This window comes from Triturus cristatus, chromosome 10, assembly GCF_964204655.1.
Source record: "Triturus cristatus chromosome 10, aTriCri1.1, whole genome shotgun sequence".
Lineage (NCBI taxonomy): Eukaryota > Metazoa > Chordata > Amphibia > Caudata > Salamandridae > Triturus > Triturus cristatus.
Window position 1 is genome coordinate 1,167,948,160 of NC_140593.1, and position 22,485 is coordinate 1,167,970,644.

General features: G+C 41.3%; 1 protein-coding gene across 1 annotated transcript in view; it reads right to left on the reverse strand.

Annotated features, from left to right (window-relative positions):
• LOC146796867 (extracellular calcium-sensing receptor-like) overlaps nucleotides 1–22,485 on the reverse strand; it is a 108,661-nt gene that overhangs the window by 73,333 nt on the left and 12,843 nt on the right. The window contains exon 3 of the mRNA XM_085630249.1: nucleotides 3,670–3,961. Coding sequence (XP_085486375.1) covers nucleotides 3,670–3,961 — 292 coding nt within the window. The remainder of the gene's footprint in view (nucleotides 1–3,669; nucleotides 3,962–22,485) is intronic.

Genomic DNA, 22,485 nt, shown 5'->3' on the forward strand with positions numbered 1-22,485 from the left:
AGGTCTATGAGCTCAGCCAGTAGAGCAGACGCATTGTGAAGCCTCGTGTATGGAGGCATAAGGTCACTAGAAAGGACTTCAAACACACAGGGAATAACAATAACACTCATTCTAGTTTTAGGAACTATATGAGAACGAATCCATAATGGGGATTGGCCCAAACAGGTGTGCCTAACCATGGCAATTAATACGTAGTCAGGTGGTGACCGCATGGGGGAGCCGTGAACGAGGGGTAGCTATTGGTGACCCATCCCCCAGTTATGGAACTCCAGGGGCTAGCATTGTGTGGTGTCTCTGTGCGTGTGTATCGTGACACCAGCATGCGACATGGGGCGCCAGAGTGTGAGCCTGAGGCGCAATTACATAGCACTTCAAAACCACAAACTATATCTGTGTAGGGAGCGAATGCAAACACATAAGTCACTTATGCCAAGAAATAAACCAAATGCATTGATTCAGCAGTCTATTTAGAACTACCTAAATATTTGTACAGTTGTTTACTTTCATTTATCACTCTACTGTCATACCTCAAAATGTATTGACATGTGGTACAAACAATGTCATGTCCTTTAGGATAGTCCTATCATGTACATACCAATGACATACATTTTGTCCATCCACACCACATAACGGTCATGTGGATCAATAAATAATTATTGAAACTGTTCCAATCGTCATGGACAAAAGTAAGCATGAGTGACTGAGTAAAAGATACCGTATTGTTTTCCACAATACCTGAGGCATCAGGGTTGTCATGTTTAGTGGTTGCCAGAAATTACCTACACCGCTGTAGAATACGGGGGGGTGGTAGTGGCACTGTAGAGCTAGCTGGTCTAATGGCTGACTCATCCTGTGGGGGTGTCCAGAGTCTGTCTGCACACCAAGCTCTCAGTTTTGGTCATCCAAAACGTGCAGGTCCTGTCCACGACAACAACAGTCCAGAGTCAGTAGGGATACCTCAATTTCTCACCTGAATTAATGGCTTTTTTACAGAAACAAGACTGTGGACTGGGTTGCAGACTGAGCACCTCCCTTTTATTGGATTTAAGTATAAGCATATTTAAAGACATCCTATAGGAGACTGCTCTAACTTAGTCCTGAAGCCTACTCTGCTGGGGAAGTGTAGCTCCCATTAAACTGAATTAAAAACTGAGTATCATTGGCAAAATTAAAGAAAGTATAAGTGGATAGAAAGAATCAGCATTGCTTAGGGAATATGAACATTTTAAATAAAGTAGGTCTAATGAAGAACCATGTGTGTTCCACCACGTCAGTTTGAGAGAAGAAGACTGAAATGGCGACAGTGGGACAGCTCATTGCCATTCCTAAAGAATGACTGAACCCAGTCCAGAGCTTTGGCTCTGACTCCAGATGACAATTTCTGTTGCATAGGATCTCCCAACCCAGATAGTGACGGGTCGAACACTCAAGAGGGTTCCAAAATTGGTCAACTGATAACTGACTAATAGTTCCAGAATTGTGGCATGAAGGGTCAATAATGAGAAGGACTAAATTTAGACCACCTCACTCTCCCGCAGAGTTCTGTCATCTACCATGGGTTGCTCGGTGCAGAGTGTTGGCAATCTGCACCAGTCTATACTTGTACCCCTTAAAGAATGCACGTATAGGCAAAGATCTCCAACATAGTGAACAGAGATCTGAAGGGATATAGAAGCAATTGGTTTATTTGAACAATTTAGTCAAATCGACATTTACACACAAATTATGACTTTTTAAAGTCATCAAAGACAGATTGTACAATTAAGAAGGTAAATTAGTGATTTTCCTAGTTTTGATTCTTAGTACATTTCAGAAACTATCCATCCTAAGGACAGTTTTCTTGATTAGCTAAATTATTGACTATGAACTATCCTTAAATAAAGGATATGACCTGAAATTCCTGGTAAAAACCCAAGCACACCTTCACTGTAAATCACAGGCTTCAGAACTTGTAAATAGCTTGAAGGCACACTTCTGAAATTAGTCATTTAAATGATGTATTTTCTGGTTTCCTGGGACTTGGTACAAGGTAAACCTAATACCATCAAAAATATATTGGGCCTGATTTAGAATTTGGTGGATGTGTTACTCACCCACAAAGCGGCAGCTATCCCTCCCATTTTATTGTAATCCATCACCAGCTTTCTAATTAAGCATGTGAGAAAGTGGATCATAGTTAGGGTATATGGTAGTCTACCACAGGTAATAATGACACTCCTGTTGTTAGATCCAGTAAGGTTTCAGTAATTTAAACGTGAGCTCAATCCCTAGTATCTATGGCACAGATCAGACAGGTTTAATTTAGGAAAATATGTAAAGCATTCATTAGTACCAAAATAGCTAAAGAGTCTAAATTACAACTCAGTAAAATTCTACTCCAATATAAAAAAGATAATTATATAATGAACAAATGACTTCAAAAAGTCAAAAAATCCAATATGGGAACCGGAGGAATATGATTTAATGCCAAAGGCGATGGAGCGTAGATTAGATACTGAAACCAAGTTCGTCCCAGACAGAAATTTTACCTTTGGATTTGGTCTCTGAAATGAACCTTAAAAATCTTAAACAGGGCAAGGCAGCAGGCTGTGACGGAGAAGGGCTCCACAAGGCTGGGCAGCCATTGGATGAAGACCAGATGAAGCCATTAACTTTTGGCAGGGAAGTTCAGAGCAAACAAAATTTGAAATTCCCACCTAAGGAATGTCCCATTCTTTCGCCTAGTGAAGATTTCTATGTTCTAGCTTAGTCATTTATTTGGAGCCCGTATACCTTCAGCAAGGAAAGGCTGCAAGCTGTAGCCGAACAGGACTAGTTGGAAAAGGAGTGAGCAGGTCCAGATGTTAGGTACATCTGCCTTTGATAGTGTAGGACTATTTTAAGTTCATTAAGTCTCTGCACACTGTCCAGATGGTCATTCTTTCAGAGCAATAGAACGCCTTCCCACAACTTAGGCCTTTCTAACAGCTTTGGGAGCAAGCTTGGACCTCCTCAAAGGAGCTATTCAGCTTCTGCGTGCCTGTTGGAAGCTCATCTAATGGGCTCAAGAACGTTTAGGCAGAGAAACTGTAACTTTTTAAAAGAAACTTTTCCAAAATATTTATACCAAATCCATCTTTATCAATAACTTGATGTTTGTTATAAATATTCTTAAAAGTCAAAGTATTAACTTTGTAGTTATTTCCCAGGCAGAGATGACATTAATGAATGTAATATTTTATCCCAATGCTTTCCTATGGAACAGCTAATGTGGCTATAGTGAAATTACCATTTGGACCCTTGTCACTGTAAGGACACGTTTATCCACAAGATTGCATGTGCCATACTTTTAAATACCATGCACCCTGCCTTATGGGTATTAAAGTCTACAAAGCAGTGACTTCTCAATATTTAAAAGGACAACTTACAGGCCTTGGGCACACTTTGTACTTGATGCTAGGGACTAAAATGTAAGTTATATATGCCAACTGGGAGTGTAGATAATTTCAACATGTTTTAGGGTTAGAGCACATGCACTGGAGCCTAGTTAGCAGAGTCCCAAGCAAAGAGTAAAAAAAAAAGCAGTATCAGTTCAAACAAATGGGGGTGATCGTGCAAAAAGAGGCATTTTCCTACAAGGTCAGTAGATTTGACTTTCTTTTGGCAATAGTACATGAGGTATTATCGCACCTGAGGGAACCAGCTGACTCCAAGTATTCTGGCCATAGACAGAGCTCCTGCTGATGGACCATCTCCAATTATACCAATCAAGTTTGGACTTGAAATAGAGCTATAGTTGGGAATTGTCTCATTTCCTTTGGAGAGGAGCTGCAAGGTTCCTTCGATAGCTCCCAACTCAGAAAAGCAAGAGTCACAAATATGAAATCCCAATGTAGTATTAGGTAGAAGAGAAGGACTTCTATTGATCTCACTGATGGCAAAGACCGTGGCAAGGACAGTTTGGTAGAACATAGTATGAATCCTGGAGGCAGATAAAATTGTGAATGAAAAAGAGGAATTTAAATAATACAACATAGGCAAGGTAGCAAAGTAGACTTTTAAAGAGCATAGATCATCATTTATTTTTCGAAATATCTGAGTGACGATATAGTTAGCAAAAATCTAATGTTACCATGTATGATTTTGCATTTTTATTTCACAAGTCATCTTAAGAATTAAAATAGACCCTTGTAAAAAGCAGACAGGCAAACAACAATGGTACAGATTACTTTTTTTTTTTCAAAAGCTTTATTCGACAGCATGTCATAAAAGCAATTTACATCCTAACCATATCATAAATACTAAGCTAAAATTCAAAATGTAAAAATACATTAAATCATGATGCTGGCGAATAACTTTAGGTAAAGAAACAACATCAAAAAATAAAATCCTTTTAAAAGATAGAATATTGGTTGTTAAAATTAATTAAAAATTGTTGGTGTCAAACATTCATTGACCAGTTTCAAGGGATTTTAGGGCACGAAGACGTAGTATCCATGCCCACCCCAAAAATTTTGCAACAGCAATAGCCAAGCAAGGAGAGCAATCAGATTCAAGTATTCTTAGAGCTTCCTTGTAACTACGTGTTCCCAAATTTATACATACTGGCTTTATCCACCTATGGCGGGGAGCAATATACAACGGACACACAAACAACAAGTGTCCTGAGTCCTCGGTCAGATCTAGACAATGATGGCATTTATCATCCTGGGTAGGTGACCATCTATGGGTAAAAGCTTTTACAGGGAGAGACCCAATTCTAAACTGGAAATACAGTTTCCTGTCAATGGGCCTCTCTATAATGTCCCAAAATGCCTCACAAGATGGTAAAGTTTTAATATCAAAAAAACGACCAGTCAGGTTGGAGTTTTGGCCAAAACTAGAGGCAGATGTCAAGATCATATCCCAGTACAATTTCTTGAGGATTGGCTTTGATGGGAAACTTGAACCATTAAAATCATTCCATAAATGCCCTAACTCCAGTTTTGTAAGCAAATCCCTAATTTCTTTGAGCCATAAGATGGAATGAAAACGATCAGCCCTGATAATGTCTTTCAGGGCGGTGGCATAATGTGCTAATTCTGGGGTTGCCATAATCCGCCGCCAATTAAGTGGGCGTAACCGTGCCAAATCCTCAACTTTTTTCCTGCCTAGATCATATTTAAGCGGGATCATTGGGGTACTTTGGGGAACACCTGTTAGGCAACGTAGGAACATGTTTTCAGCCAACCTTAATTGATTCAGATTGGAAAAACCCCATAGTTCCGAGCCATATAGAGAGGCACTGATAACTTTCATGTTGTAAATTTCCAGAGCGGGGCTAATTGGTTTAGTCAAAGAAGATTTGTGTTTAGAAACGATTGCACCTGCTAACTGAAGAAATTTTAGAGCAGCCATGTCAATATGGTTTGTCCATTTCATGTTGGTCTGGAGGGATATGCCTAGATATGTAAAAGCCTCAACCTGTTCCAGCGGAATATCGTTAAATCTAATAGCTCCTCTAAAGTTTTTCCGCTGGTTTAAACACATAAATTTAGTTTTGGAGGTATTTATCTCCAGGCCACGTTCTTGACAGAAATCAGCAAATATATTTAGTGCTTTCTGTAACCCACTTGGAGTTCGCGAAACTATCAACGTGTCGTCCGCGAACATGAGAACAGGCTCTCGGGACCCTGCCAGTACAGGGGCATCCATGGGGGAACATCCAAGATGATCAACTATCCCATTAATGTACAGGGAGAACAACGTGGGCGCCAAGACACATCCCTGTCGAACACCACGCTCGACAGGAAATGGGTCAGTCACCTCCCCCTGGCTTCCCCATCTAATTCGTGCGTAATTATTCTCATGTAAGCGGACAAGTAACGTTAGTAGTTCTGGGGCCATACCTGCGTCATCGAGTACCCTCCAAAGTTTAGGGCGAGGCACCAGGTCAAAAGCTGATTTCAGGTCTATAAAGACCGCATAAAGGGTCCCATTAGTCAGCTTCACGTTCCTCCAGTAAAGAGCTAAGAAATAGAAAACCTGGTCAACAGAGCTAGTGCAAGGTCTAAACCCAGCTTGGTACGGTGATAAGATATTATTTTCTTCAATCCAAGATTGTAATTTATTTTGCGCTAATCGACCTATTAGTTTTTGATCTGAATCTATAAGACTAATAGGTCTATAGTTGCTTGGAAGTGATTTATCCCCTTTTTTAAAAACTGGAATTATTTCCGCCCCTTTCCATGAAGGGGGAATAGGTGCACCCATAGCTATTGAATTAGCTAGCCATTGAAAATATTGACACCAAGATAGTCTATCAGTTAAAAACACGTCCGCAGGTATCCCGTCCATTCCAGGAGCTCGGCCCCCAGAAATACTATCCAAAGCTAGGTTGACATCTTTGATCGAAAACACCTGCGTTTGGAAATAGATGGTAGGGGGGAGTGAATACTCTCCTTCAGATAGGGCAGAAGCATACTGTGGTCTAAAAAAGTCTATCCATTGATTTTTTGCCACAATATTTTGGGGTGATGGTGCAATCCCACCTGTGTCCCACTTTACTATAGCCCAAAATTGTTTCTGGTCTTTAGCCAAGCATGCGTGTTTCAAATCTTGCCACTGCTCCTCGTCCCACTCTTTTTTAGCCACTAGCTGCGCTTGTCTGTATAGCTTCCTAGCTAATCTCACATCTTCCATGTTTCTTGATCTCAGGGCTGTATTCAAATTCTGGCGAGCTTTTTTACAAGTTTTATTGAACCATCCCACCTCTGGTGGATTTCCCTTGTTGGCTTTTCCGATCTTAGAAGACTTCATAAAAAACCCTTGCAGTTTTAGAAAAAAGATAGTATAGGCCTCAAGCATGATTAAATGGAAATTTTTGTTAGTCAATTGAGAACTTAAATTGGCCACCTCTTCAATGGTCACTTTTTTAAGAACCTCCAAATTTTCCAACTTCTCTATAAATCTATCCCATTTGACATGTCGCATGTTATTCGATACGACAATGTCCCGGGTAGTTTTCATCCCACCAGATTTGGGTTCTCTAGGGCTATTAAGGCCGAACGACTCTGGAGAAGGACTTGGCAACATGCCAGCAAAGTAGCCTACCAGGCCACGGTCAAACTTTACAAAGAGGCCATTAAATCAGCCAAAGCTTCTTACTACAACACACGAATACAAGAAGCATCCAATTCAGCCCGAGAATCCTTTTCAATCGTCAAAGAGCTGACCAAGGTCCCCACCACCTCTCCCTCCAACACCCCCAAAGTTGACAGAAGTAATGAGCTAGCTAACTTCTTCAACGAGAAAATCACCCGCATCCTGACCTCCCTCCCACCCCCCAGCTCCCCTAGCTTCACGGAAAGTAGTACCTCCCTCGAACAGACTGAAAGCATCTGTCGTCCTTTGCTTCAGACTTTCCGACCTGTCACCCCCGTAGAGGTTGAGCGAACCCTAGTAAAAATGAAAAGTGGATCCCCTTTGGACCCAGCCCCTATAAGGTTCCTCAAGACTGTAGCCTCAGTAATTGTGCCTACTATTACGGACCTTATCAACTGCTCGTTTACCCACGGAACCGTCCCCGACAGCTGGAAGAGTGCTGTGGTCAAAGCACTCTTAAAAAACCCCCAGCTAGATCCATCGGACCTGTCCAACTATAGACCAATATCCTTACTCCCGGGCATTAGCAAAGTCACCGAGAAACTGGTAAACATCCAACTGTCCCAGTTCCTTGAAACGAATAAACTGCTCCGACAATCCCAAACCGGATTTCGCCCAGGCCATGGAACGGACACCGCACTCCTCGCAGTGATCGAAGAGGCAAGGGGCTTACTAGATTCAGGGGGATCAGTGGCAGTGATCCTCCTGGATCTAAGTGCAGCCTTTGACACGGTCAACCACCGTGTCCTTCTGCATAGACTGGCAAATGCAGGACTTACCGGGACAGCTATCAAATGGATCGAATCCTTTCTCACAGGACGCACTTTTCAAGTGTGGGACGACAGCCATCACTCATCCACCCTCCCACTCACCAGCGGCGTCCCCCAGGGCTCTTCCCTAAGCCCGACGCTTTTTAATGTCTATATGGCCCCCCTCGAGGATGTGGTAACACCATTTAACATCAAAATGGTGAGTTACGCTGACGACACCCAACTAGTCGTCTCCTTGTCCCAGCTGATTGACCATCCTGAAAATCTAACTAACTGCCTCATAGATATCCACAACTGGATGAATGACTCATCACTGAAATTGAATGGGGCTAAGACAGAGGTAATGCTACTCGGCAAGCAATGGACAACTATCCCCCCTACACTATGGCCCGATGTGTTTGGAGAAATTCCCCCCCCTAAATCTGAAATCAAGACACTCGGGGTGTGGCTTGAGCCACAGCTTACGATGAAAACCCAGGCAACCAAAACCTCGGGCATATGTTTTGGACTCATGCGCACGACCCGTAAAATCCTGCCCCTACTCCCACCTATGTCCAGAAAGCTTCTTATCCAGGGTCTAGTGCTGTCCCGCCTGGACTATAGCAATCTGGTCTATCTGGGAGCCCCCGAGGCTACCATCACGAAACTCCAGCGGACACAGAACGCGGCAGCACGCATGATTACCAACACCCCCTCCAGAATATCCGCCAAGCCAGCCCTCAAAACCCTGCATTGGCTCCCCGTGCGCCAAAGGGTGCACTTTAAAGCAATGTGTACGACACACAAGGTTTACAACGGATCTGGTCCAGCGATCCTCAGTAAAATGATCACACCTTATACAGCAACCAGATCACTACGATCTCAAAATGAGAATCTAGTCTGCATCCCCAGATTCAAAAAAGCCCGCACAGGAGGTCGACAATTCTCCGTACAGGCGGCTAAGGGCTGGAACGCACTCCCTCGAGCCCTCAGACTGGAATCCAACTACCTTGCTTTCCGCAAAAAACTAAAGACCCATCTGTTTCCCAAATAACTCCCTTCGACCGCCTTCCCTCTCATTAGGATTTCAAGTTACATAGCGCGGGGATGCCCTTGGGTCACCAGGCGCTTTAGAAATCGCTAAAATAAATAAATAAAATAAATTAAGAGTTTGTAGTTCCAAACACAGGGGATTATGATCACTTTCATCCCGTGGAATTATAGACATGTCATTCAATCTATACCAGGCTCTTATATCCACCAAGAAATAATCAATACGGCTAGAGGACCTGCCATTGTCGAACGTACTTGCACCCTGACAATCTGACCGGGTGCGCCCGTTAGCAGCTCTGAGCCCTCTTTCCAGACAGAGTGCTTTGAGTTGAATGGCTGCGGCTGACCATCTCTTGACTGGGGGGAGATCCAGCTGGGGAATACCCCACCTATTATCCTCTTCAACGGCAAGAAACTGATCCTCAGGGCCAAGGGGCTCAAAAGTCGTGTTGAAATCTCCTCCTACGATTATTATCATTTCAGATGGAAGCGCTGAGAGGTGGTAATCCAAAACAGTTATCACATCAGACAAGGTACCTCCAACCATCCCTCTTGCATAAATGTTGAAAATAGCCATACCCTGGCCCTTAGGCCAGGTGAGATTTAATGACAAAATATCATTAGATGGAAGGCTCAGTTGATTGATTTTACAACATAATGACTGGCGTACCCAGATTATTAAACCACCTGATGGTCTACCTTTTGATTTTTTGGTAGCAGGTATGTAAAAATTAAGAAATCCAGGGCGGAAAACTGGAACCAGGGACCACGACTCCTGGAATAGGATTATATTGGATTTGTCAACAAAGCTGCACCATACAGCAGAATGCAGCTTGTTGGCTATACCTGCAATATTCCAGGATAGAATAGTCAATCCTAATTCGGTTGCAGGGAGACAAGGAAGATCTTTAATCAATGTGCCTTGTGTCTCGCCAGCTAACCTACCCGCATGATCAATATTAGTAAATGAGAAGTCTGGTAAAGCATTTACCAATGCATCGGGTTCTAGACTCACACTTCCAAAATTATTGGGGAATGTTAGCCCCTGTGATTCAATTACATCAGCCTGAATTTCACTACGGTTACCTACTACCCCAATTTCTCTATAGCTAACGAAAGTTTTAAAGGCGATCAAACTATTAGACTGTGCTGTATTCTTGTTCACTGGATTAATTTCCCCATCGAGTCAGTCGCAGGCATTTAAGTCTGACAGAACCTCAAACCTTTTTTCTAGACTGATATTCCACTTACTGATGGAATCGCTCCTACCCCATATACTTGGGGCCGGAATCCACCCTGATCTCAATGTCGCTCGATGGGCATCTCTGTTTCTCTTATGATAAAAATATTTAAGAGTTAATGGGACGATAGCACCTTGCCTTCGTTGGGGGGGAAATATATTACCCAAAACATTGGGGAGGACTTCATGATTAGAAAAATTGAGAACCACACAATCTCCTTTAAATTTTTTTGGATAGTGCCCTAGCCATTGGACTCTTTTTGCCAGAATAATTTCCCCTGCTAGTTTTTGCTCGCCCCAAGGGGACATCTTCATATTGTTTGCCAACCAGTGCAAAGATTTGTTGATCAAAGAAGATGTAGATTCTGCTTTATCAGCCGACAAGGTAGGGACGTTAGCAAGAACCAGTGTAAGGGGTTCGGCCTCAGTAATGCATTGGAATTGATCGCTTGCTAATAGTGAGGCATTATGGCTAGCTTTATTTACCTTCTGGAGGTTTTTATCAGTTCTAGGTTGCTGGAATGGGGCATTGGCTATCTCATTTGCTGTAGTACTTGTTCCACCATAGGAGGGCACCCTATTTGTGATAGATACATTTGGTGCCAATGGTATTACTCTAGTCGCTTCATCCACAGGTCTATTTATTAAAGCGTTCAATCTAGCTACCTCTGCCATAAGATGATCGATTTTAGCTACCAAGGGTGTAATAATACTTTCTATTTTGGTATCGATCATATTTGCAATTTTTGCAGAGAGCTCAATCTCAGGGTTTTTATTAGCAAATGACCCAGATGCGTCTTCTTTATTCACGCTTTTGTTTACAGTGGTTACCCTTTTCCTTCCTGGACGAGTCCCGTTATTTTTAATCTGAGGTTTCCTACACGCTCTAACTACCCTGGTCTTCGGGGGAAGGGCGGGAGACTGGAGGTCTGCGACTTCAACATCCTCAGCTAAGTCTAGAACAGAATTGGATGGCGAATTAAGGGCTATGGGCACACTTGATTCGAAGTTATCGCTATCTAGGGTCACTAAATTAGTGGGAGTGCTACTAATAGCCTGTGGGGGAGAATCTAACAGTAAGTCAGATAGGGGAGTCAACAATGGAGGATTGGAAGGACATGTTAACCCCAGTGACACCCTCCTATCATTGTTAATTTTGCTGACAATCTGGACCAAGTAATTGTCCATGGTATTTGACGTCGAGGGATTTTTTTGTTTGGACATCATGCCACTATACTATCACACAACCTGATAGTAAATCAATTGTTAATGGCGCAGATCGACAAAAGACTTCAACAACAGCAATACCTGTCTCAGTACCGATGGTAATAACACATGAACCCAGATAACAGTAATGTGGCCCGTCCCGTCCTCGATCGCCCTTGGACGGCCTCAGACGGCCCGCCCTTTGCCCGGGCTTAGCCCGGCGCCGCCCGCGCGCGTCCCGCGCTGCGAGAAGTATGGCAGAGTTTAAAGGGACGTTAACCAATAGGCGGCGGGGCAGCAGCAACACACCTGGAGGTCCTCACGCACTCCTGGGAGATGTAGTCCTGTGCTACTCCCTTCCTCGGTTTTCTCCAGCAGCCCAGCGAACCAGCGGCAAAGGCAGCCCCTCCACAAGCAGCAACAAGCAGGTCAGCACAAATTAGCCCAAGTCACGAAGCGGTACAGATTACAAATGAGCAGGATTTCAGCAATAAACATTTTCTGTGCTTGCCTTTCATTTCCACAGCACTCTGTATGATTGACCAGATTAATGTCCTGCCAAAAAGGCATGAGATTGGTGCACAGTGTACCTAGACCACCTATATTTCAGCCATCACTATCTTATCCAGGTGAACAATCTGCTATGTCAGTGTCTATCGGGTATATTTCAGCTTTCATATCCCAGCACCACTCAGGCCTTACGTCCATTAATGCTTTGTAAAGCATTGTTGTATCTTTATGCTCAAGTGTTATGCAGCCCAGCAACCAGGGCGTGCATATGGTTAACAATCATAGGTATATATCAGCTTTGATTACCCGGCCACATCCCTCAGGCCTTACCTCTATTAATGTTTTGCAAAGCACTAACTTTTAGGAACCTCGGGCCACCCATCTGAACTCCACACCCCTTGTTATATGTAGTTCTTCAGACAGTACCTTTTTCTGAGTATATGTGTGAATTAAGCCCTTGAAGCACACACCACTGCTACTTGCTACTTGTCTCCCGAGTCCCCTAGAGGATCACATCAGTTTTGTTAGTACATAACTAGGCACCACAAGCTTGCAGCTAACCATCTTTGATATTAGATACTTATCCACATGGAATTATAAATCATGTGCAGGGGGCTGCAGAGAAAATGGTAGAGTCTTTGACAGAGATGTAAGAGCGTTCATGTGCTTAGGGCCACCTAGGTAAATAGGTCAGAATAGTGTGGGCAAGCAGGCTGTATATTCATTGCTTTCTTTTTTAAACTTTCATGGCGATCACAGATAAATAACAACCTTATTTAACAAACTTTGGTGATGCGAAACTGTTGTGGCTGTTGGCAAGGATAAAACATGATAAAACAAGGAGAATAAAATAAGGTATCATGCACATATTAAGACTCTGGCATACACCACACTAGGTAGTAAGGTATAGGGCAACTGACCCTTAGTCCTCCTAATTTCTTCTCCAGCAGGAGAGTGATTTATTGCATGTAGGACTCCATTTGGGGGATAAGGAAAATTGATATATACTATCCTCCTGAAATATACAGCATGTGCTCTCTGAGAACAGAGTGAGTGATAGGTTAGAAAATTAGGGATGGGATGGTGACGTCTGTATGCACACGAAGAGGTCTGGACTTCCCTTAGCCTGTCTCTCATTCACCTACACTAATATTTTCTGCACATATTGAATGTAGGGTTTGGAATGAAAAGTGGTGAAAATGTTTTTTGTTCTTTTTAACATACACAAACTTAGAATGGGCAGTATCACTTCTCTACCATTCTTCCATCACTTTCTCCATTAGGGTGGAGGCCATCACAACATAGGGTCTCACAATGGAAATCTAATATATGTTTACTTGGTCTGACCATTTTCTTTTACATACTACTTTGTATACAATCTCCTATTGGCCAACCATGGACTCTGCCCCATATCATGTGGTCCTGAAGAAGGTGGATTGATATAACTTTCCGCCCACAGAAATATGTGTTGTCTGCCTTTTAGAGACATCCTAGCCTGTAACAATGGCAGAAATTGATGATCTTTTCCCATTGTAAACCATGGTGTTTGTAGGGTGTGGAAGAGTTTGGAATGAGTTGTATATATGAGAGGATGTGCTTTCTGTGCATAAATGAGAGAGTGGATTGAAGGATATGGGAGAAAACAATGTGTATTGAAAACGTTTTTATGGAAAATGTATAAAAGCTGTGTGAAAAATGTTTTTGGATATCGAAGAAAGTAAAGATTTGAATGGTTAAGAGAATTGAAAACAATATTGTGGAGATATAAATTGAATAGCATTGCAGTATGTATTAATCTATGTTTCAATATATATATATATTATTAAATTAAAATATGTAAATGTACCAAATATAAAAGGATCGGATATTGTTTTCGGTAAATCCTGTGTTCACTTTGAACCCTTACAGAAGAAATATAGGTTGGTGGGATACTGTACTTCATTTAGTTTCTTGCTTTTCCCCTTTTCCCAGACCTAAAATCAATAAAGCAGGGAGTACCTTTTTCTTACCTGGCTATCAGTGGCTTTTAGAGAACCTCAGGGTCCACCTTTTCCCTTTTCTTCCTAAACCTTAACATTCTCAATTTCATTCACAGATTTACAGTCCATTTGTATGCTGGTGGAACAGAATTTCTGTGCATATTGCCAACATTATGCGATCAATAAGCTGAAGAAATGCCTTGTCGTCATTAAGGTCTAGAGTTTTTTTTGGCAACTTCAATTAGAATTCAGTTGCCAACTAGACTGGAAACATGTAGATACAGGAATGTCCATTAAAATTAAACTGAATCGGTCACTCCCAAACTCTTGGTAGACTCAGCTCACTAATCTCAGAAAAACCATAGATATGCTGGTGTCACCTTTGACTCTCATACAGAATATTACATTGCCTAGAAAAACAGGTATTAGAAGTACCATTTAAGCCTTTAGTTGTCTCCTTCCCGGATTATGATACAGCCCAACTCACCAGTGTGCCAGACTTTGTTGTGTTTTTGTCAACTCTGTCCTAACAGTGCCATTTATTAAAGCATTTAAGAAATCAAACAACATCACTCTAACTCTTATTGACCCGCACTGGCTTCACCTTCAGGCCTCAATCATGAGGAAGGACTGCCACATTCCCCAGGAGATGGTAATGACTGACCTGCCAGCCTAATTGGCCAGACAACTAGGTGGTCTGGAAGCAAAGTTAAATGAATAAATCATGTTAGATATCAGTATATAATTTTTTTCAGAACAAGTGCCAGTGATGTAGAACAGCAGTCCTCCAAATACCAGACTCACTATACCACTTCTGAATTTCAGAAAGGAAATTAACAGAAAGATGTTTGATTGGTATCCCACATTCACTTATAAGCAACATGTCAGTTCCTAGTGCTTATAAATGCCCACCTACAAAGAAGCTCATCATGCCCTTACCTCCTTCCCTTTCCACCGAATATTGTGTCATTCTTTCAAATGCCTTGTTCAGCTCTTACCAGGTCCTTCCTTAGGTAGACACTACAGTCTAACATCTACATTGTTCACAATCTGTGGCCATCGGCTGTATAAAATTAATTGGGTGGAGGGAGACAGATGGGTCTGCAGTACCTTTGCTGAAGGTTATCAATGCATGTAGGATTAATTGCCCCATGGTGTGTGTGTGTGTGTGAGTTATCTACTGTGATGGTTAGAATTAATTATATAGTTATAATTTTTTAATGTGGTGGTGTCTATTGAATTTCTGGTTTTCTTTCTGCTTTCACGATGTAACTGCGGGGATCACGGTGACCAAAGTCATCGCAAATCCGGTCTCACCGCAAAAACGGAAAATAGGTTTTAGAGATGGTTGTTCCAGAAATACTCTAGAAAAAAATGAGCTTGAAGTGTACAGTAATAAACCCCTAGTGTGTAAAATACTGTAATATGGGTGCATATATGTGTTTTTACTCTATGGAAAAGGTGCAATCATCACAGTTAACGGCGACGTTGCGATGCCCCAAATAACCACAAAAACAGAAAATTGGTCTTAAAGAAGGTTTTTAAAGAAACTTAGTACAAAAATATGAGTTTAAACATGCTTTGAAAGAATGTATATAGTAATATGTGTAGTGCAATGGATATTTTTACATAATATTTTTGGCTGTGTTGGTGGTTATTGAATGTCTGCTTTTGTTTTCTGTTTTCGTGACATTTCCACATGGATTGCGACGTAGTTGTGAAGATTGTCAACAAGTAAAAAGAAACCTTTAGAAAAAAATCACAATATTTCTGGTACTAGGGTGGCTCTGACAAGAGCCGTTGCATTGGCTGTTTGTATTTGACTGCTACACATCAGACTGGATGAAGAGTTTCAGGTTACTTAGAAGCACTCTGTTGCCCTAAACTGTAAAGTGCACTCCATCATTTCTATAAATTCCATGCATATCAAAACGCAGATTGTTGCTATAGATACAGCCCATGCGATGGTCTCTGAGGAATGCAGAAACAGTTTTATTAGCATGTTTCCTGGTTTGGAAATCTGTGGACAGAATTGATTTGACCACTTCAATTTCTGTACACCAAGACAGTGTGAGGGTAACGTGACATCCGTTTTGCAAAGGTTTCTTTCATTAGTATTTCCAGCCCTACCCCAATCAATGTACCTAGATCATTGCCATCACAGTCCACAATCATGAGGTGAGGAGCTTAGGAATTCACAATGGATTTAACCAAAGCCAGCAACTGAAGAAACTTTAACCCTCTGTGGCCAAACCAAATAATCTACATATTTAGCAAACCCAAGTCCCTGTCAATACCTCTCTTTTTTACAGCCTCTTTAGGCCAATAGATACAGGTGTGGCCCACAATGCATACTCTAAGCATTTTGAAGTGAATGAGCAATAGTAGTCAAGAGAAGGCTGGAGCTGAATGATGTAGTTTTTCGAAAGGAAAAGCAGTTAAAATGCATTTTTTTTAAAAATATATTTCATTGGATGCTGTCAGCATGAATGTGAATAAAATGGGGTAGTGTGTTTGATGCCTTAGGAAGAAGTCTTATTATTTTCTGTTGTTAAAAACAAATGTAATACAGACATGGATATGCTTTTGAATCTGTGGAATAAACCTCACCTGTTGCATCTCATTTGGAAGTAGCATGTTCTTTCTAGAATGTGCTGTGAACTTGTGACTTCTAGTTCCACTAGGTTGCTAGGTACACTGAGCTAAGAGTGTATTGGGGGGAAGGGTGTTAAAGAAACAGAACACTTTTTTAAAGTTGAGGTGTGGTGACACAATTTAAGTCATGGCAAGCTTTAATTTCCAACTCAGGACTATGTAATAAACTGTTGTGTAGTATTTAAAGTTTTTAAAAAATGAAGATGACCTCCCATCTGCTTGTCGTCAATGATTGGTGGTATGGCAACCGTCGGGACCCGATGTATGCGGTTGAACTTTGGCTGTTGGGGCATAATGCCCTCCACATGGGTCTTTATTCAGCGACACTGCTTCATGAGCTACCACCTGCCGCAGCCACGATTTTTAAGATTTGAAAGGCGGCTCTCCACCAGATGGGCTGGTGGGGGAGACTTACTACAGAAGATCCACTGTGGAACAATTGCCAATTACTACAGCTAACACACTTGTACAGGTTCCGGGGTTGGGAGGCCATTGGGATTGATACAGTGGGGGCAGTAGTTTGTAGTTGCACCCCTAAGTCTTTTCTAGATATGCAAACAGAATATGATATGCCCTGTATGCAATTTTATCAGTATCTCCAGTTCCGACATGCCTTTACCCCATACTTGTCTCATCTGACGGAAATCCCTTAATTTAACCCCATTGAAGCAAAGGTTTTTATGGGCGACCTAGGAGACCATAAAATTACTAAAATACATTGCACACTTATTAACAACACCCCTACCACACTGTCTAAAACTAGAGTGGCATGGCAGCAAGATCTGGGTACTCCAGAGGAGGATGACTGGGTGGAGGCTCTGGAGTCCCCATGCAGTGCAGCAATTGTGGCTCGTCTGCATCTCATTCAGTGTAAATACTTGCACAGAGCCTACTATACCAAACACAGATTATGGCATGCAGGACTCATCACATCCCCACATTACCTGTGCTGTAAATCTATACTGGGTACCTTTCTCCATACTGTGTGGTCATGCCCAAAATTATCAAAGTTCTGGAAAGGGGTGTTCACATGCATGACGGAGGTCTTGGGGTGGACCACTGCTTCCTCACTGAGACTTTCTCTACTACATATTACAGAGGACATTGGTGGGAACAGATATAAGTGCCACCTCCTATTCCTGGGCCTTACACTGGCCAAACAAGATATTGCCCGGGTCTGGAAAGATGAATCCTCGCTGTCACTTGGGGTGTGGAAGAAAGGTCTAGATTTTTGTATGGGCCTGGAGCTTCATGTCTTCGAGGCAAGGGGATGCCCCCGTAAACACTACAAAATTTGGAAAAGGTGGGCCGATTATAGAGGTTTATATTTGGAACCTCCTCCCCCATCTGATGCTGAAGAACCATTACTATGATACTAATTGACTGGCATTTACGTAGTATTTGCATTCTCTCTGAATATGTATGGCAGAAATGTTCTCTTTATCTGGGGTTATTATGTTTCTTAAAAGGAGGCACTCTGGCACTCTGGCACTCTGGCACAGATGTCCTTTTTTTTTTTTTTTTTATTTTTTCTTCTTTGTTGTTAATAATTTTTCTTGCAATATATTCTTTGTGGAATCAATCCTTTTTTATTTTTGAAAATGTAGCTTCATATATTTGTTACCATGTATATCTGCATGGTGTGCTCTATGAGGCCCCTGTATTGTTTTGAATGTCAACAATAAAATTATGTTGTGAAAAAAAACAATAAAATGAAGATATAGGTTTGAACTCTCCTTTTGTTTCGGGAGAACTCTGTGATGATCACGAAAACATCGCAAAATCGAATAGACAGGAACCTCCTTTTGAAAGAGAGGGAAAGGGTTAACAGATGCTAAGCATACAAGTGTGGAGATACAGTAGTCTACAATGAAATACATGATTTTATTTCCTGCCTTTCTCATGATGATAGAGTGGAAGATTGAAGAGGTTGCCATTTTATAGTTGCTTTGCATGAGAGTGGTGTACCACTCTTGTGCTTAGTTTTCACAAATCTTAACCGTGTCAAAACTATCCAGCACAATATAATCTACGAGCTCAATTCACTGGTATGTATATAACTTTTTAATTATGCATTGCATTTACTTTAGAAATGAAGATGCATATGGGAGTTTGGGTATCACAGTGATGTGAAAAAGAATATATCAGATGAACTGTATCGGGCAGAGGATATGTGTTTAAGATGTTAGTACTGTTGAAAATTACCATGAGCATTGCCTTTAACAATGACAATGTTTTAAATGTCTAAGTATTATGTGCAGAATGGATACATCTATATTATTTGCATTCTGGGAGTTGTGTTAGTTTTAGTCACATTGTTAAACAGGAGTACCGTAGCTATGAATCAAACATAAGAGAATTTGCCGTGCCTGTACATAAATCATAAAGCAGTAATACTTTTTAGGTATGTATTAGGAAGTGTTTGTCAATGTGGTTTTTAACTTATATGATCAGTTTGCATATGTTTAAATGGCAAGTTATGGTTTTCCTGGTTGCAGATAGTTATATGTGCGATGAGACTGTTGAGTTTACTTAAAGATGCAGAGAACTTTTATATAATTTTGGAAAGATGGGCTGAAGGTGTATATCTTTTATGAAATCACATATATGTTTATATGGTGATGTATGTTCCTCAAGGCTGTTGAAAATGTCATGTTTATAGCGAGGGTGGTGCATTTCTTTCAACATGCTCTGTTGAAATTTGGGGAGGGGCAATAGTGTAGAATGTGTTTTGAGAGTTTGTGTGCTAACTTAGCATATAACTTTTCTTTGAGAAATTCTGAATATATGTTTTAAAGACACAAGAAATATTTGTGAAATGTTGTAAGTATCCCATTAGGAAAAAGTTTTGTACATTCAAAAGGTGAGAATTGTTGTTTTCAGTTTATAGAAACACATTTAATCATGGAGACGCTGAGTATCAGAACGATGTATACTCTTAGAGAGCCACGTATGCAATTCTATATCAAGTTTGATAGCCAGACTTATTCAATCACCCAGGTAATACACATGCTCTCTTCCAATCCCACAGGGACTAATTATGTACTCTTTGAACTATGCAGGCAACACCCATGCATTCATCCAATCACCCAGAGAGTAGCAATATAGTAATATGAATACATAGGCCCTTACTATGCAGATATGGAACCACTGATATAGTTCCTTTATACTCTGGGAATCATGCAGGCACTACTTATATTCTGAGAGAATTACGTAGGCACTATCTATGCACTTATCCAATCATCCACTGTTGTACTCAACCAGAAACACATGTATTTACAAGTTTGAGTGAGGAATATGTACTCCTTTAGAAGCATCTGGTGAAATATATATGTAACCTGTCTCACACTGTTTGCATGTACTCGGAAGAATTACTGAGCAAAATGCTGTGATACACATTAACGTGCAGATTTGTATATAGAGTGTTTCCCAAAAATTAAATCTGGCACATCTAAGCAGAAAAGTTTTGAAACACTAAGGGCCAGATGTACGAAGGCCAAAATGGTGCATCGCCAATTGCGAGTCTTTTGCAACTCGCAATTTGCGAGGCGCTATTTCGGATGTACAACAGTGTATAACACACTGTTAGCGATTCCCAATGGGGTAATGAATATTAATGAGCCTCTCGTAATTTGCGACCCCATTGGTAATGGCATGCCCTCCCAGGTATGGTGGCCTGCAGGGCTCAGCAGACCACCATGTCTGGGACTGCTTTTCAATGGAGCAGTTTTTTTTTTCCAAATGCAGCCCATTTTCCTTAAAGGAAAACGGAATCCATTGTGTAGAGTCAGATATTAGGACCAGAGCCGAGAGACGTCTTGGTGTGATGTTTTTTGTTTTCTAAATCTTATAAATCAATCAATTATTCATAAATCAATAAATCATTTTGGAAACACACCTCAGCTTATCCACACTGCAATACTTTACCTTCCAACTCACACAATGCCAACAGTTTACTCAGATATAAACAGCAAGTTCACAGAAACCCTGTGCAGAACCACAGAATTTCTTCTTTTTAACTATCACCTTCAAGTTCCTAGAGGGAACCTTGGAGTTTTACTCACTGGTAACAGTATTGAAAGTCACTAATATAAGGCGTTACTGATTTATGCTCTAAATTCTCCTCAATAACGGACATTAAAAACCCCAGAATCTGCCTGAAACTAATCCAGAATTGGATGTCAGGCGTCTACCTGAAACTCAACTCAACTAAGATGAAGTATACCCAGTTTCTGTAAGTTAAATTTCACAAGTGGACTGCAGCACCTATTATGCCACCCACTATGAAAAGATATGGTTTCAGGCCTTCCAATGTAGCCTACAGGAGCAATATAAAAACTGCAATTCGACTTGACAAAGTAAGTCTCCATTACATATATTAATAGGTCACCCAAATGTAGGTCTTGAAGTCCACACAGCAGGCTATATGAAATTTAAAAGTAGGGCATGTAGAAAATTAATGTCAACCCTAGGCATGGGCAAAAAATGTTATTACACAGGAGTAATAAGAGTAATTTCTGCAATTTTGCATTACTCTTGTGAAATTACTGAAAATTACACAACTACACCCGTTCACTTCATTTTGAGTAATTTAGGGGGAAAAATCTACAGCAAAAGCACAAGAACAGAACACAAACTGCAGCTGACTGCTGCTGTTCTTGTTCTTTTGCATTTAGAGCTATTTTCTTAGAGTAAAATTCATTCTCTGGTGCATTTTGGATGTTAGGGACATTTTGCACATAGAAAATAGTGTGAAATACAGCGTAATTTTGCTGTAATTTCAAATAGTCACACCCAACCCTTCTTAAAATATCCTTAAAGTGACTAGGCCCCAAAAGTTTTTTTTCACTGTGTCAGGCCTAACCAGAGCATCGATTGAAATCCTAGTACTGTAGCTCAGGCAGAAGACCAGCTAGAAAACTAAAGAAACAACTATTTTTAATAGTCATTAAAAATCCAATTCAATGTTGATGTATATTTAATACATATTATGGAATAGTAAATTTTTGAAAGTTACCTTTTCCTTGCTAATTGTATATGCACTCACATTTCTCCCATGCTGGAATTAGCATTAGCATTTGAATAGGTGCGAAAAAGGTGTGAAATGCCTCACAAGAGAAAAGTATAGTCTGACCCCTGAATGGGCATAGGTAGTCCCTGTGAACATGATTGCAAAGGAAGGGTGAGGGATGGGTGTGTCCTTTTTGACATCACAGTGTCAAATCCTGCTGGAGTGTCAAATCCTACTTGACAGGTCTCCTGGGGTTTAATTAGAACACTGGGGGGTATTTGAAATGGAGAAAACAGGATCACAACACAGTTTCTGTGTATCCAGAGTCTGGTTGGTAAAGAACTCTTCTTTGTTGCACCAGACCTCTGCCTCTGACCAAAGTGAGTTGAGTTGCCCCTGGGAACTTTTACCCTATTGGATAGGGCATGCCCCGGAGTCATTCTCATCCACTAGCAAGAGCCAGGAATAAATGTAGCACCTCCAGCCACAAACTTCAGAACACTTACAGACCTGAGGACTAGGCCTGCTGTCTTTGACCTGAGATGAACCCTGAAGAACTGCTCCCTTTCGTACCAAAGAGGGGACTACAAGAGTCAGAAGGCTAACCTCCTGTTAAAGCCACAGGGAAACAACATGAGCCCTTATCCTGCAACTTCCCAGTTGACCAGTAGCAACTGAACCTAGATTAGACCCTGCTTTTGGTCACTGTCTGACACCCTGTGAACCACCCCAGAGGTCCTGGGGGACTTTAGAAGTGTACCCTTGTGAGGGATAGGGACCTAAAGGATTAAAATCAGAAGGCATAAACTGTAACCTCGGTGGTGTAGCCAACCAGTGCTCCATCACGGTCAGTGTGAAATTGCACCTAGGTCCCAGTCTAATTTGACCATTGTGCTTCTTGGCGCTACTCCTACTTAAAACTTTAAACATTTCTATCTCCAGTTCCCTTTATAGAGTTTA